The sequence below is a fragment of the Triturus cristatus genome, chromosome 5_2 (genome assembly GCF_964204655.1).
Source record: "Triturus cristatus chromosome 5_2, aTriCri1.1, whole genome shotgun sequence".
In the NCBI taxonomy this organism is placed as follows: domain Eukaryota; kingdom Metazoa; phylum Chordata; class Amphibia; order Caudata; family Salamandridae; genus Triturus; species Triturus cristatus.
In genome coordinates this window covers 803,334,506-803,351,732 of record NC_140588.1, presented here as the reverse complement: position 1 = coordinate 803,351,732, position 17,227 = coordinate 803,334,506, and the positions used below count along the sequence as shown (strand labels likewise).

General features: G+C 41.8%; 1 protein-coding gene across 3 annotated transcripts in view; it reads right to left on the bottom strand.

Annotated features, from left to right (window-relative positions):
• The window catches only part of MCF2 (MCF.2 cell line derived transforming sequence), an 830,978-nt gene that overhangs the window by 287,227 nt on the left and 526,524 nt on the right, over positions 1-17,227 (bottom strand). For all 3 annotated transcript variants that reach the window (XM_085607961.1, XM_085607960.1, XM_085607962.1), the window contains one exon: positions 12,087-12,175. In XM_085607961.1, coding sequence (XP_085464087.1) covers positions 12,087-12,175 — 89 coding nt within the window. The remainder of the gene's footprint in view (positions 1-12,086; positions 12,176-17,227) is intronic.

Sequence of the window (17,227 nt, the reverse complement as noted above, 5' to 3'; positions counted from 1 at the left end):
CCTTGACAGGATGACTTACTTTCAACTGAGGGCGACGCTTCGAGCCCAATATCCCTCGTTCCCAATTGCACCCCCAACTTTTCAAGTTCTGGAAACATTTTTAACGAATCCCTCGCCCGCAAACATATTTCACGCATATACTCTGGCATGCAGTGCGAATATCCAGTTTGCATACACCCCGCCTAGCGCGAATGGTAGTCGAGCTTGGGAACTCCGATTGGGGAAGGCGTATGGGCCTACTGCTGTGCACAGTCAAGAGATATGTCACCCAATTATACATTGCAGCTAATACATTTGGAATTCCTTCATAGGTTATATAGGACTCCTGTATGCCTGAGTAAATTGGGACTGAGTGCAGATGCCAGATGTGTGCAGTGCAGAATGCTTAAGGCCTCCTTCATGCATCTGGCCTGGGAATGGTTGGACGTAGCTAATTACTGGACACACGTTTTTGAAGCGCTGGAAGAAATGTTGGAATGCAGGCTGGAGCACTCCCCACTTCTTGCTTTGCTAGGATATGTCAGGGACCTCCCGGCAGATATTAGGAGACCGGCTGCCATAATGCTGGTTTTGGCCAAGAGGTGGGTGGCCATCTGCTGGGGCCATAAGCGTAAACGTCATCACAAGGGCATAGTGGGAGTTCATTTGACCAAGTATTACAGGCAGGGAAAGTAATCATACGAAAAAAGTTACCAAATCTGAGACGAGTCAGAAGCATTCGGTCATAACAGGTAGGCTGAATTAACAAATAGTTTTGAAGCCCTTCATGCTTGGTTATTTTTTGGAAGTCAATAACTGTATTTTTTGTTTTTTCCAGGTTCCATCTGTTAGTTATTAAATGGTTTAGGGCCAACTCTCTTAACGTCTTCCTGGATACCGTTTCCATGATAGACGGCCTTGTAAAAAACTCAGGATGGCCAAGATCAGTCAACATGTTTTTTACGTAAGTAAGCCATTTAATATTGGTTAATCCATCGAGTTTGAGACAATCAATGATTAAGTCTCTATTTAATTGAGTCTCAGGAGTAACCCAAATCTAGTGCCACAACAGTATAGGCGCAATTTTGATAATATCTGAAATATACAGCATACCCAATTCAATATGTATAAAGTAGATCGATGTTGATTTGGAAACTCCTAATAAATAGCGCAAAAACTGATTTTCTGTTTTTTGTATCAGTTGTGAATTTTCAATGCCCCAGAGACCAGCTCCATAGGGGGCAGTGGAAATACATTTGGCTTTATAAAGTACAATCAATTCTTTCACTGGTCTGCCACCTAATTTAGCTGAGAACTGTTTGAGGGCGCCAATTGCTCGGGTGAAGGCTAAGTTTCTGGCATTAATAGCTGCATGCCAATTTCCCTTCCTATCAAAATGTATTCCAAGGTAGGAAAATTGGTCTGTGGACTCGATCCTCTTGTTATCTAAAAAGATTGAACAAGGCACTTTCTTTGTTCCAGGACCACAGGCCATCTTGTATGTTTTTGAAATATTGATTTTTAGCCCTCGTTCTTTCATGTAAAATGCAAATTTCAGGACAGCCCTCTGGAGACCGATCTTATTACGAGACATGATGGCAGCATCATCAGCATAAAGAAGTATTGGGGCCGGGGCTCCCAAAATCTTTGGGTAATCATGCTGTGATTCCATTAGGTGTTGGCCAATGGAGTTTATATATAGGGTGAAAAGAAAGGGTGCTAAAATGCACCCCTGTCGCACCCCTCTCTTGATAGGGAATTTATCGGAACACTCGCCCTTGTTTCCAAAGCGTACCCTAGCGCCTGCGTCCCTATACAGTGTTTTTATGAATCGAAGAATGTTAAGATCTATACCCATTTCAGATAGTATGGACCATAATATCTCATGGTTCACACAATCAAAAGCGGAGCTCAGGTCCACAAAGGTAACAAAAAGATTTCCCTTTTTTGCCTGGGTGTATTTTGATAAAACTAAGGCCAGGTTTAAACTCTGTTCTATAGTCCCTTTGCCTGAGCTAAAACCATACTGCAAGTGTGATAATACCTTATGTTCTTCTGCCCAAAGTTGTATTCTATTTAAAATTGCCCGGGCTGCTACCTTCATTAATGCATCTAAAAGTGATATTGGCCGATAGCAGGTGGGGTCATTTCTATCTCCTTTTTTAAAAATTGGAACGACTATGGCTTCAGTCCAGGATGGTAAGAACCCATGTCGATTAGAATTGTTTAAAACATTTGTTAACAGGGGAGCCCAAAGATCAATCTCAGCTTTGTAGACATCTATCGGGACTCCATCAGGGCCAGGCGCTTTGCCTGAAGGACTGTCTTTGATTGCTTTTATAATCTCCAAGCAGTTAAAAGTTATGCCTAGTGGGAATGTATTCAACAGAGTTGTAGATTGTTGGATGACTACCCCATCGATCAAGGAATTACCATAGTCGAGGTTTTCAGTTTTGTCATATAAATGTTTGAAGTGGTTTACCCAAGTTTCCCCATTTATGGCCATATCTATAGTGTCTGTCTGATTTTTCTGTAGGTAGGGGGCATTTACCACTTTCCAGAAGGCTAAATTATCCTTGGATTTGGAGGCTTCAAGTAGGGCCGACCAAGCCTCTTTCCTTAAGGTCTGTTTCCTTGTTTTTATAGCCAAGTTGTACAATTTTCTGGCTTTACTAATCTCAACTGGAGATTTGATGGTTTCGTGCAATACCCTTTTGAGAGCTTGAAGTGCTTTAGTACAATTTTTATCAAACCAACCATGGCCAATTTTAGAATTAGGTTAGTGCTCTCTAGTTAGTAGTTTTTTGAGTTCAAGTTGGATTCTTAAGAAGGAAGTCATGAGTTCTGATGACTCCTCTGTTTCTGTCAGACAGGCAAAAATATCAGGTTGGGAAATTCCCATTAGACTATGTAGAAAATTCCACAGGGTTTACCCTATCCCATTTTATAGAGTAACCGTTTTTTGTGGCTAAGTTTATGTTAGGATGGTACTTAAACTTGTCTACAGAAATCTCGTGAGTCTTTCTGATTTTCAAGTTAAAGGATATTGGGTAATGATCACTAAAAAAAACTTTAAGTGTTTCCCAAGCATATACTAGTCCTTCGTTGATTGGAGATATGAGAGTAAAATCAATAATCGAATTGCATCCCCACCCATGAAAAGTTGGTTGGAAATGAATATTTGGGATGCATATTTCATTAATATAACACAGATTAAAATGAAAAAACATATTGTTAAGAACGTTTCCCAGTTTAGAGTGGACGAAATGAATTGGGTTATCATCCTTATGTTTGCCAAGGCCGCAAATGCCTTTAGAACCGTGTGGGCAAATAGTACAGTTAAAATCGCCCAACCAGATCAACACCGACTCATCTTTTTTCTGGGTCTTAAAGGTATTAACACTCTGCATAAGTTTATCGATCTGGCTTTCTAGATTGTTAGTTGGGATATTATTATAGAAATTGATGAGGGTCAGAAATTTTATCTGCCCCCAACTAATTTTTAAAATCTGATAGTACTCAGTGAATGTGTATCTCAATACTTTTATGCCCTGCGTTATCGAAGCATATGTAGTCAAACCTCCTTTATTTCTCCTGGTGCTTCTGTCCTGTGAGCCGTTGCCAAGCATCTGGAAATGTGTGCTCCTTCAGATTGTTTTGATGTTATTTGTCAACTGAGACACAAGAGGCTGCCAGGAGAAGCGGAGCTGAGTCAGCCATCTTGCATCCTCTAGTGATCTAGTAAGATAAAAGCAGTGCCAAACTGGTGTTGGGTTCAAGTTGTGCAGTCTAAAGACATCGCTAGTCTGGACTGATACTAGGGAGGCATGGAAACGAGGTGGGTAGTGCTGAAGCCACTTCAAATAGAGAAAGAAGGTGGCTCCGCTCTGGTTAACCAGTTGGGTATGTGCGATAAACAAGGGAAATAAAAGTGCCTGCATCAGTTAGACGCCCCTTGAGACACACAATGGCATACCCTGCATTTGTTAGATGCCCCCCTGAGATGATAAAGAATTTTACACATCAAATCGGACAACAAGAGATGCAATACCATCAAATGCATGAGCAGTAAGGCAGAATTCCAAGCGAGGCTGTACGGTCACATAGTGGAAGTCTAGCACACCCTAACTAATGAACGAGCAGCATTGTGGAGATTAATTAAACGCCAAAAGCAAACTCAATGGCATTACAAAAAGACCCGAGTGTGAAGGTGAATGGAATAGTGTCCAACCAAGGCCAGAGCCAAAAGCTGCTGAAGCTCCAACCAAAATGGCGGCCAAGGAGGCCGATAATTCCAGCCTTCTCACCAAGGAAGACCTAAAAGCATGTTAAGGATTGTTGGGGTATTCTCCAATTGGCAGAGGTAGCAAAAAGGAAAATCTTTAGGCAATACTACAAATATCTGTACTCCAAGGACATTGCTAAGTGTTCAAATCAGGAAGCCTTAATTTGGATCATATACTATCATTATCCCCTATGATACTGTAAGCTAGAGAGTCCCAAATACCAGAAGATGAAGTATCAGTTGTAATTAAACACCTGGACCTCAATGAAACCCCAAGTCCAGATTGGTTGGTGAATCTGTTTTACAATCAATTGTGGCAGAGATAATTTCAAAGTTGATATATATGCACTTAACTCATTTCTCCAATCTAAATCAGTCACCCCCAGAATGATGGATGATTCACAACCTGGCTGGCCCATAGATTCTTGCACTTAAAATAAATCTACAGCACTGTTAAATGCAGACAGCAAGATTTTCACCAAAATCGCAGCGAATAGGCTGGCACCCTACATGCCTTCTTTGATCCTTCCAGATCAATCATGTTTCATCCTTGGGAGACAATCGTTTAATGTCAGATGTGTGCAATCTAATCAATAGGTTTAAAAAAAGCAAGAGTACGATTGCTATTATCACCCTGTATGCCAAATGCTTGAGAGCATAAGATTGGGCACAAAAAAGGAGCATCAGGGGATCATTGATCAGGTCCCCCCCACTCAGTAACTTATAAACCCCAAAAGACCTGATCAGGTAAGAACATTTATCTTTTTGGAGAACAGGAGCAGTTTATAACATTAAACTTTGCTCACGGGACGGGCTCAATGCCATTCGCCTCACGGTCCAATTGTTCAATTTTCAATATATATATATTTTTTGTAATTCTTTTTGTATTGAGAAAAGGTACATAGTATTATAGGAGTTACAAAACATTGAGACCAGTGATTACTTTACAGTATAACATTCTACATCAGTACATGCGCCTTATACAGTGTGATGTGAAGTCTATACAACTGGATTCATTCGCTGTTGTCCTGTGTTAGGTCGTCAGTCGGGGATGTGCATATATTACCTCTGAAGGTATTCCACTTTCCCCACACCCGTTTCAACTTCTTCGGGCACCCCCAGTGTATGTATACTGCTCTTTCGGCCACCACTGCCATATCCATATCCATGCTCCAGTCTCTCACAGTGGGAGTAGTTCGTGCTCCCCATTGTTTTTCAATATTTCTTTTAGCTACGGTTATACCTAGTGTCACCCAGATCTGTGCTGCACTGTTGAGATCTGTGGCTTCCCAGATATTCAAAAGACACCTTTTAGATTCCGGAGGTACCGAGGCTCCACTAACGTTTGTTATTGTAGTCATCACTGCATCCCAGTAAAGTACAATTTCCAGACATTCCCACAGTGTATGGTAGAAAGTGCCTCTTGCCCCACACTGTCGCAGGCAGAGCTGATTATCCGAACATCTCATTTTATATAATGTCACCCTAGTGTAATAGATTTGGTGTAGTACTTTGAGATTAACTAAGCGTAGTTTTGACGAGATTGGCACCTCGCTCGGGGACGCTAGCACCTCCTGCCAGTCCGTCCCATTCCATGTCTCCCAGCTCCTCCTGCCACCTCTCCCGTAGGGAAAGTGTGGGGTCAGGGTGATTATTGATAAGTTTCCAATATGTTAGGGACGTGGCTTTTTTGTGCATGTGATCGGTCAATAGCCTGTCTTCCAAGGGGGATGCCTCTGGAAGGACGGTTTCAGACGGGAGAACTGCTTCTAGTGCGTGACAAATCTGGCGATAGCGAAACAGTTCTGTAGATGCCATCTCATATTGGTCTTGGAGTTGGGTAAATGGAATAACCTTTCCCTTGGCCCAGCGGTCACCCACGTGCGATATCCCTATGTCGTCCCATCGTTTGAATCCTTTACTATTTCTCAATGTACCCAACATAACGGTGTCCCAAAGGGATGTTGCCTGTGTGATCTTTTTGTTCCAACCAAGCTTTCTGTGTACTGTGTGCCATATATGGACGGTATGTTTAGTCGGCCCTACCAAGGCCCTCTGTCGGTTAGTGGTGTACAGTGCCCGATTAAGTCCCTCTATACTCAGCGTAAGCCTGTCCAGATGATAAGCTGGATCGGTGTGCGGGACATGTATCCATTGGTTTATTACGGTCAGTTGGGATACCCAATAATACATTTGCATGTTGGGTAATGCTATGCCTCCATTATACCAGTAGCGAAACAGTTTAGACATCGCTATTCGGGCCGGTTTCCCATTCCACAGCAGTTTGGTCACCTCAGAGTCAATGGCTCGAAAGTAGGCTGCAGGGACGAAGAATGGGGTGTTCTGTAGGGCGTATAAAAAGCGGGGGAGTGCCATCATTTTGAAGAGTGCTGCTCTTCCTAAAAATGTCAGCGGCAGGGCCTGCCAATGTTTGGTGTCTCTATGCAACCTCTTTAGGGGTTCTAAGAGATTTAATGTCATGAAATCCTCGGAGTCGGACGTGATATGGATCCCCCAGATATTTAAAGCTGTCTTTTGCTATTTCCTCTGCACAGCCTTTAGGAGGCAGGCGGTGTAGGACATATAACATGGATTTACTCCAATTAATGATGTAACTGGAGTGCTTTCCAAAGGCCTCGCAAATATTTAGAATGCAATGTAGGGAACGTTAAGAGGAAGCTAGATATAGAAGGATATCGTCGGCTTATAGAGATATGTGATCCTCACAGCCCTCCATCCAGCGGAGGCCGCGAGTATCCAGGTCTTGTCGTATCCATGCCGCGAGTGGCTCTAAAACCAGTGCAAAAAGCAGCGGCGATAGCGGGCATCCCTGTCTTGTGCCTCACCCGAACGGGAATTCTTTCGAAATGTGCCCGTTCGCCACTACATGCGCCAGAGGGTTCATGTAGAGTAGTCTTACCCACAAACAGAATACAGATCCGAAACCAAACCGCGTGAGGACTGCAAATAGGAACGGCCACTCCACCATATCAAAGGCCATACGGACGTCTACGGACAATATTACAGCTTCTTCCTGTATCGTATGCTTACGGCCTAGGACGCTGTGGAGTCGCCTTAAATTTAGGGCTGTGTTCCAGCTAGGCATAAATCCGGACTGGTCAGGGTGAATCAGGGTAGTGAGGTGAGGTGTGAGTCTATTTGCTAAAACCTTTGCCAAGATCGTAGCTTCTGCGTTAATGAAGGAGATGGGTCTTTAGGAAGCACAGTCCTGGGCTGGCTTACCAGGTTTATGTATGGCCACAATTGTTGCCGTTCTTTGATCTTTCAGTAGTTCACCTCTGTCTAAGCTGGTGTTGTATATAGCCAACAAATAGGGGGTGAGAGTGGTTGCGCTTTTCTTAAATAGTTCGATAAGAATGCCATTTGGCCCCAGGGCTTTCCCTGACTGTATGCTTCCTATTGCCAACGTTAACTCCTCCGTAGTGAGCTCTGACTCTAAGAGCTTGGAGTCGTCTTCCGCTAGCGTGGGAAGGCAGATGTCTTTGAGAAACAGCTCTGCCTCCTCTTGTTGTATTGAAACTGCTGGGGAGTAAACCTTGGTGTAGTGGCTTGCTAATGTTTCTACTATGACTTGGGGGTCTGTCACCATCACACCTGGCGCAGGCCGGAGCTCTGCTATCCAGCGGCTTGCGCGTTCCCATTTGTCAAGCCAAGCCAGTAGCCGGCCGGCTTTATCTCCTACTTCATATATGGTGTGGCTGCCAGTCGGGTTGTAGCATCCTCCCATAAATATTCTTTATATTCCTGTTTTTTGAGCGGAGATGTGTATTGAGGTCGGACCCGTCGTGAGAGTATTTTATTTCTAGTACTTGTAGCTCGTGTTCAAGTGTTGAGATCGTGTGAGTCTTTTCCCGTTTGTAGTCTGCAATTAGGGAGATGGCCTGTCCCCGTAGGACCATTTTGAAAGCTTCCCAAAGAGTAAGGGGTGAGGAACCCGATGAAATATTTTCGTTGGTTCAATTTTCAATATTCGTCAATACACCACATTGCATTTCATCTTGTAAGTATCAAGAAGAAAAATGAAAAAATGAGTGAAAGGTCAGAAAGTACCTCACGTAAGCATCACCAAGGGAGCTGCTGATTGGTACTCACCAGTTTTCCCACGTTATCATCGTCGGTGACTTTCATGTTTTTAAGAGGTGAAGAAAAGCAATAGTGACAAATATTGAAAATGTAACAATTGGACCGGGAGGCGAATGGCATTGAGCCCGTCCCGTGAGCAGAGTTTAATGTTCTAAACTGCTCCTGTTCTCCAAAAAGATATATGTTCATAACTGATCAGGTCTTTTGGGGTTTATAAATCATAAGATTGGGGCCAAAAAGGATAACCTTTATAGATTAATTACAAATACCAGTATGTAGAATTATAGGTAATTGTTCAAAGTCTGACGTTTTCCACTTAACTAAGGGAATGAGGCAGGGCTGCCCACTCTTCCAGCTTTATTATTCTCTGGTGGAGGAACCTTTGGCAGCCAAAATGATAGAATGTTAAAAAATTAAGGGCATGCCCTTAGGAGGAGGGCAACATAAAATCTACCTGTTTGCAGATGACATCTTACTTATGATGATAGACCCTGACTCATCCATCAAAGCCACATTGGACATTATTCAAAGTTACATAATTTTTTTTCCAGATTCAAAGTGAACTTGGACAAATCTGAGTTATTAAGTGTGGGAATGAAATGACTATTGGCCAGAAATTCCCATTTTCAATGGGCAACAGGGGATAATAAATACCTGGGAATATACATTACTGAAACTCTGTGAAAATTCTGTGCTGCCACCCTAGACTTACATCTGCGATCAAAATTGACGTGCACCATTGGTGGCCTTTGTTTATTTGCTGGTTGGGTAGGAACACAACAATAAAAATGAATTTCTTATCCAGAGTATTGTGACTGTTCCAGGTTCTCCCCGTAATTATACCAAAGAAGGACATGGCTGACAGTCAACCAGCAATTGACTCCTTCACATGGGCAGGTAGGAGGGAAAAAGTTTCAAAGATTGCTCTTTTCAATGGAAGGAGGTTTGGGGGCTGGCCCTCCCCAACCTCACCCAATATCGTCAAGCTTACCAACTTTATATTATTTTTTTATTATCTCTCTATGAAACAGAGAACACTGGATAAGTATAGAAGCATCCCTGATGGGTTGTACCCCATGGGATGTGGCGTGGCCTCTAAGTAACCAGGGCCTGGGATCTTACGTCCTTCACATTCCTGTTCATGCCACTCTTCGTCAATTCAGACTTTTCACCAGGGGGTGACAACTGGGTCTGATTTAGTAAGTGGCATTTGGTGCAGAATGCTTAGGTGCGAGCGTGAACGCATACGTGTTTTTAAACCCTCTAATTGACTTTATCCCCTAAGAGCAAATTTGTAGGAACTAGAATACTTTGAAAACCTCTTTACTACATACACCTCCATGACAGGACTACTTTCCATCATAAACTAAGCTCTGGGGCAGGTGCAAAGATTGAATGGTTATAGCTGGAGAAATGGAGTAAGAGTTTGGGAGGCAATGTCTGGGATCAACTCTGGAAGGGTATCTGTAAATGGTGTCATAGTATGCAAAACATAGATGCACTGTACACACATATAACAATATTGAACTCAACACCAATAAATGTAAAAGCTAGGTTCAATGAGGTGGATGGGATGTGCTGGCTTGATTGTGGGAAAGAGGGTGGTGAATTGCATACTTGGTGGTCCTGCCCTGTACTGCAACCATTCTAGGAAGAGATTCTCAGCCAAATAAAAGGCATCTTGCTGTATCCATGTGAGCCGGAACCAGCTGCGTTACTGTTAGACTTGAGACACCCAGCTTTAAAAGAGTTATCTAGATTTGACTGGAGACTGGCTATGAAAATGTCACTGCTCGCAGAGCAACTGATAGCCCTAAAGTGGAAAACAAAAGCATTGAGTGGGTATCCAAGTTATGGCTGCTAACAGCAATGGAAAGATTGACATGGGACTTGCACAATCAGGTGGGAAATTTGAGAATTTATCGAGATCACTGCTGCATTATCTGAATGAGGGTTCACCAACTTATGCTTGCCCTATATACCTCCGCTGCTTGAGACTTTAGAATGATTAGATGATTTAAAAATTAATAGGGGTAAGGCAGTGTCAAAAATATAACATTGTATGATATCATACCACTGCATTGATCCTACCTGTAGGTTCAATTGTTTTGGTCTTCCTGTTTACTATATCTTTTTGTGCATTCTGTGAACCACAAGATCCATTGAGCTATCATCTGATTTATTCGTTCCCAGTTACTTCTAAAATTCATAAAAACAATAATCTGAAACAAATTCAAACCTTTGTTGGGACAAAGAGGAAGTTATTATAAATGTTCAGTGAGATTACTGATATGCACTGTTGGCATATTTTCTGCCACTTGCTGCTTAAAAAATTGGATACAGCACATGCAGACAGAACCTGATTTATATTTTGGTGGACGGGTTACTCCTTCACAACGAGGATGTATATCACTTCTGTCGAAATATAAATCCCATAGGATATAATGGAATTTAAAATTCTGTAGATGGGATATCTGATACTCTTGAGACAGAGTAACCAGTCCACCAAAATATAAATCAGGCCCTAATTGTTTAAAATACATTGCCATGGGATACTATTTTTGTGAGACTTGTCTAACTAAGAGCTGATAAGTAGTTTGAGAGAAATGTAGTATATTTATTTGTAACTTTTTAGGTCTCTCCTGCGACAGTGCATGCACTCTCGTTTGTGAGAGATATTGTATACAACAAGGGGTCTGCCCATTGCTTCACATTTGTTGGTTTCATTGTCACTCTTATTGGCTGCCTTCTAATTGGCCAGTGCATGCTAACTTCACTTCCTATTCTTTTGGCTGGAGCATGGACTAAGTGCTGATTGCTTCAGCTTGATTATATTCCTTCTGCTAATTGCGCTGTGGTTGAGGCACCACTTTTATTTTTTCTTCTTTCCTGTCATCTTTGTTGAACCGCTTGCCATTTGTAGCTATGTTTTACTATGCCAAATGCACTTCAAAGAAACCTATTTCTTCTGTGAAATGAATGTTTATTGTGACAATAGAGGTTATCTGTGTTTATTGTGACAATAGATGTTATCTTCTTCCAAATGTCATATTGTTTTTCTTTTGCACGCAGATTAACTGATTTCCTCAAAATCACAGGGTTGCTGTGCAGAGACCCAACAAACATTGGCAAAGCCAATAGGTCTCGCCCTTGAGACTATTTGCTCTGCCAATACCTTTTGCCCATGCTCTACAACATGGGAATAGCCGACTTTGGCAATGATTTGCAGCCATGCTGCACAGCAGCATGGCTAAAAATAATAGTACAAAAAACTATGATGCGTCCAGCACTGATGAACATTAAAAAGATAAGTGCACTAGCCCTCGATGCATCATACCCCTCTTTTCAAATTAGTTTTAGCCAGACTACAAAGCATCTACATTGCTGTACAGTGTGGCTCCAAAACATTGCCAAAGCTAAAAGCTTTCATATGCTAGACCTTTTTGTTTTCGCATAACCGTGTTTCAATATTTCTATACAGACATAATCGCCTGCAACTGTAAGCAAAATACATAGTTAAATAATAAGGAAGCATGCTTACTTCTAAAAGTATGCAGAGACCGTGCAGGAAAGTAACTTGGATATAAATAATGCAATTTCACAAAAAAATAGAAACCATTTTTACAGGATACAATGCAAACTACAAACTTACTTTAGTAAAGTAATTTGTTTGATCGGAAAGAAAGTGTTAATTAACAATAATAATATCATGTAATACCTTTTTAATGTATCCAAGGTGTCTTCATGTTCAGAAATGGAAAATTGCAAGGAGTTGCGTTTTTCTTGATAATCGTGCATTACTTCAATCTAAAAAACACAAGTGACACGATTTATGTACGTGTGTCTTATTAATGAGAATTGTTCTTCAACCGCGATATCCTAAAAGATTTTGAAGTGACTTACTATTGTAGTACTACCGGCTTACATCCGAATTCCAGGAGTGATCAGGATTAAAATGTTGCCACAAGTAGGTGTGATGTACTCCTCTAGTGGTTCTGGAGTAAGCCAGGAGCACTACAAGAGTAAGTCACACCTACTCAGAGCAAACTGGGCCCAATGTAGTTACGAATAAAGGGGTGGCAGTCTTACTAATTTAACTATATAACAAAAGGAGTACGTGTGAAAATAATGGATTAGAGAAGGACAAGCATATTAAACCCGATTTACAAACATTTTAGAACACCTGTGTGGTTCTTAGATACAGCAATAGCAGGTTTCAATTGTGAATTACACATGTCCTGATTCACCAAATCAAACTTGTGGGATTTAATTATCTCAAAATGCACATATCATGGTGGAAATTCTGAACCTTTCCATAGAAGCAAACCTCACCTATTTAATGGGGGCATAGGGAAGTGGGTTCCTACACAGGAAAACATCATTCATGTGGAGAAAAACAGTAAAGGTGTCTATGTTCAATTGTGCATGACTTGGACATGGAATTCCCACCTATGAGAAAATCAGCCCGAGCAGATTTTGAGAGCTGGATTGATCCTGGGACTCTGTGTAACTCTGATAAAAGCCAGCTATCTACTTCAAGCTTAGGAACAAACCAATGGGAGCAGAGTTTTGTGAATCTGGACCACTGTATTTGTTTCATGCAACAGCAAACAAATAATTCTGAGATAACAAAAACGACATCAATTCGGCCAACAAAAACATTTACATGAAAGTAGATCTTTGGCAGGTTTTCAGTGTCTCACTGTGATGTTACATCATAAAGAGATGAAAGCAAATTCTTGACAAGTAGACAGTAGACTGACGTAAACCTTAGGCTAGAATTATAGGGAGGGAACCGTATATATAATAGGAACACATGAGGACACGTGTGGGACAGTGTCCCTCTCTTGTATCTTCATTTTCATTTGTGTTCATTTTGAAATAGCCAAGTTGCTTATTCCCTAAATATTGAAGCTCAGTTTCAGATTCAAATCCTGTTTGGAGTGTGCGCGCTCCAGCCTGCATGTGAGAAAATCATGGTGAAGTGGAATTGTGACATGGACAACACAGAACCCTGTTTCAGCATTTTCCATTTACAAAATGTGTTTTCAATAAGTGTGCATTAAACAAAAGGTACAAAGAGATTTATGATAACCTATAAATAATAATGCAAATGGTTAGCAAACAAGTGTATTTAGCCATCTTTCAGTATATCCGAAAATTAAGAAACAACTTCCATTGATGAACCTCGCGTACACAAGTGACTTAAGCCAGTTCTGGACATGCATACGTTAATCTCCTAATGTCCTTCTGGAATTTATTTGATTTATGTCTGGAAAGTATGAGATTTATATCTGGCAAATTACAGATTCTCCCATTGGCAGGAACCACTTGAGGTAACTTGCTGGACCAAAATCTATACCTTTCTTGCTCATGTAACAGTCCTAACCACTGCAAGCCAAGACCAGTTTCTTTTGCAGGGAACACAGAGAGAGCTCCCACTCAACATAATTGTAGAGCCTGCAATGACCATGTTTGACACACACAAACAGGTCAACCCAAGCCTGGTTTCACCCTAATTGAGGCTCTTCAGTCGGGTGTAGCCTGGTTCCAGAGGCACAGTGAGAAAGAGACCCATGTTTGGGCATACCTTTGGACACCTATGGCACTAAATCGAACACATAAAAGATGAAGGAAGGATGCTTGCAATAAGCCCAACCACTGACTGAAGAGCCCCTATCAGGGTGAAACTGCTCTTGTGTTGCTTGTGTTCTGGTTTAGGGAGGACCTGTACTAGCAGTTCGGGATGAACTGTTCCTATTGGAGAAGGGTCAAGATTGATTTGCATGTGACAGGATCCAAACTGAGGTAGTTTTGTGGTCAAAAGAATGATGATTTGGGGTGCTACCCCGAGCAATCGCTAGTGGTAGACTTATTGCAAGCAGCCTCCCGTCACTTTTTATGAGCTTGACAGTGAGTACAGGACACATGTCCAAGCATACCTGTCACACTTAAGGAACCACACTAGGGAAAACACATAGGTCATGGATTGAATGCTTGCAAAATTCTAAGCCACACACATTTGCTAGGACTGCATTCCATCACTTTGTTTTCCACCCACTATGTCACTTTGGACATATGCAAGTCGATGTTGTTCCTGCTCCAATAGGAAATGTCCAGCCTGTAATACATGGTTGTTCAGAGTCAGAAACCTAAACCTTCTTCACCACAGGTATTAGTGAAAAAGTGTACTAATGAGAAAGCTGAGACCCTTACCTCAAGCGCATTAGATAAATGAATGAGCAAAGAGCTGAAACAAAAGCATTCTCCTATCCTGGAATATTAAATGAATGATTTCAACCTTATGAACTATTGATAACATTCGGGGCACCCACATGTGGCATAACATAACATTTTACTAGATGAGGTCTCTGGTGATGAAGTGGTACTTGAATTGAGTGTGTGAGCGAATGAATGAATCTGAGTTATTGCATCAAAATCTTTTATACAGTGCTGTAAACAGCACTGACCAGGAGTTGACATGAAATTGACTTTCGATGACAAAAGAACTTTAGCGACTACACAGTTTATGTGGGTTCATGTACCGCAAGGCATCATGGGTCACTAGAGAAAGATGCGGTTATTCCAGTGTTGCCTACCTTTCCCTGAAAATAGAAAACATAGTTTTGGGATCACATGGTTTTATTATATGATTTTTCTGGGCACAAAACTGTTTCAGGAAGGGTAGTGGACCTCCATGTGTCCTGGGTTAAAAATCTTAGCATCTCAAATAGCAGTCACTTAAGCATAGGGTGTTTGCATCAAGCTTAGAAGGATAGTGCATCAGCTTCACACAAGGGTGAAACGTAAGTGCGAAAGTGGGAAACCCACTTGCTGAAGCTACCACATATAATATTCCAAGTGAGATCTCCCACCACCCATGATGAACCAGTCACTGTTATGAGATCTCAAACAGTTAAGAAATATCACACTAGGGAGGTGGCTAAGCCAGGTTGTCTATCGGTTGTTTATCTCACTGAAAGAAGAAAATTGTATTTGGTGGTACCAGAAAACTGAAATGGATCCCCTTACTTAGCAGAGTGGAGGAATGAATGATAACGCTTCGGTGGTCTTACACTTTTTTTAAATGTTTGTGGACCATGCTGCAGAATGACTTCAACTTAGAGGGATAATGTTATAGCTAAGAAGCTACTGATGAATAAATACACACAAAAAGGAGATTGTAACGATGTACGAGTAGACACTGGATTCCTGCCTTTTTGAAGGTAGCACCTTTATTAGTAATAAAGTACAGATGATAAATCTAGATGCCGGATCAGGAGATGGGACCTTCTTGCCCAGCCTCCTCCTCCAACTGATCTTTACTTTGACATACACACAGGATAACATTGCCAACATTCTATATAGAGCTACCATTACCGCCTAGTCAGCAGCAGGGCATAGAAGAAACACAAACAAATATCTCTCTCTCCTTTACAATGACCACAAAATCTGAGACTTGCCTCAGACTTTAGTAAGAGAAGTACTGTGTAAAACCCAGACTCAAATAACCTTCCTTAAAACCAATACAACATACTAAGAACAGAATTATCCCTGATCAATGTGCAATGAAACTTGCTGCTGGTTCATCTTAGGGCATAGCATGCAACATACATTGCTGGACTGAAACCTGTCATGGGGCATTCCATGTAACATGCCAGTATATTTCCCTTGTCAAAGTACACTTTGTGCATTCAGTAGCTTTGCGCTCTCCCATTTTATGAGGCATTCATCCATGTCATAGGACATTCCAAGCACTTCAACTTTTAAACCACTAGTGGGGCCATTCACTGCCCCCGATCTCTGTCACAAGGCAATTTGTCAAATTCAGCTCCCACTCAACAAGCAGGATCACACGCTGCTTTCATCCATGTTGTGAGAAATAGGATTGTTGATTGGGGGAGGAAACCCTGCTCAAGCAACAGCCACAACCCATGTCAGGGTGAACCACAAACAGTCACTCAATTAACCCATGCTTAGCTTGGCAGAAAAGCAGTTCGGCTTAACTTATAAGTAATGTGTACAGTATTTATGCAGTACTTAAAGTGAAAACACAAGGCAAAAGAAAACTACCACCCACATCAATTTAGAAATGTAGAGTACATTTTAATAAATTATCTGACATCAAAATAACAAAACTCCTATCAGTAGAACCGGAGATATGAATTCGTAAAGTTTAATGTGAAAAATAGCGCCTAAAAAAGCAAAGAGCCAATCCCGGACATCAAATAGCATGAGACCAGGGCAAAGTCATAAGTTGCGGCCGACCGTGATAAGCGCCGTTCGGATACACAACGTGGATTAGGCTCAGTCTCCGCTTACTTTGAAGAATTTTTTAAGAAAAGGTCTGAGAAGTAGGGGCAAGGCAGACGGCAGTGTCAGAGGAGAAAGTCTTGTCATCAGAAAGCCACTGGACATAGTTTTGGTAAAGATTTCTGTGTTTTGACTTGGTCTTTTTTATGAAAGTCGAAAACCTCCAGCAGGACGAAGCTGCAAGTTGTAGCCAAAGAGGGCTCCAGAAGGCCGGATACCCCTTTTGTGAGTGATGAACCGCTGAACAGGATTTTCATCTGTGTAGAAGAACATAGAGGGAGCTTCCGCAAAGTCAGGTCGATCGTCAATGCACCTTGGACCTATAGGCGAGCAGGTTGGTCTTGATCTCCTCTCGGTTCTCAAAGCACTTTTTGGCAGAGAATTTTCTAAGTCCCATGTTTTGGATTTAGGCCACCTGGGAACCTTTAGCACCGAGGGTCGGTACTCACTCAGGCTGGTTCCAAGTGAGGGTTCAAGATGGATGGAGCACTCTCTGTCCCTGAGGCTCTGATAGGGAGACCAGTCAACAGGCCGTTTTGGAGCCAC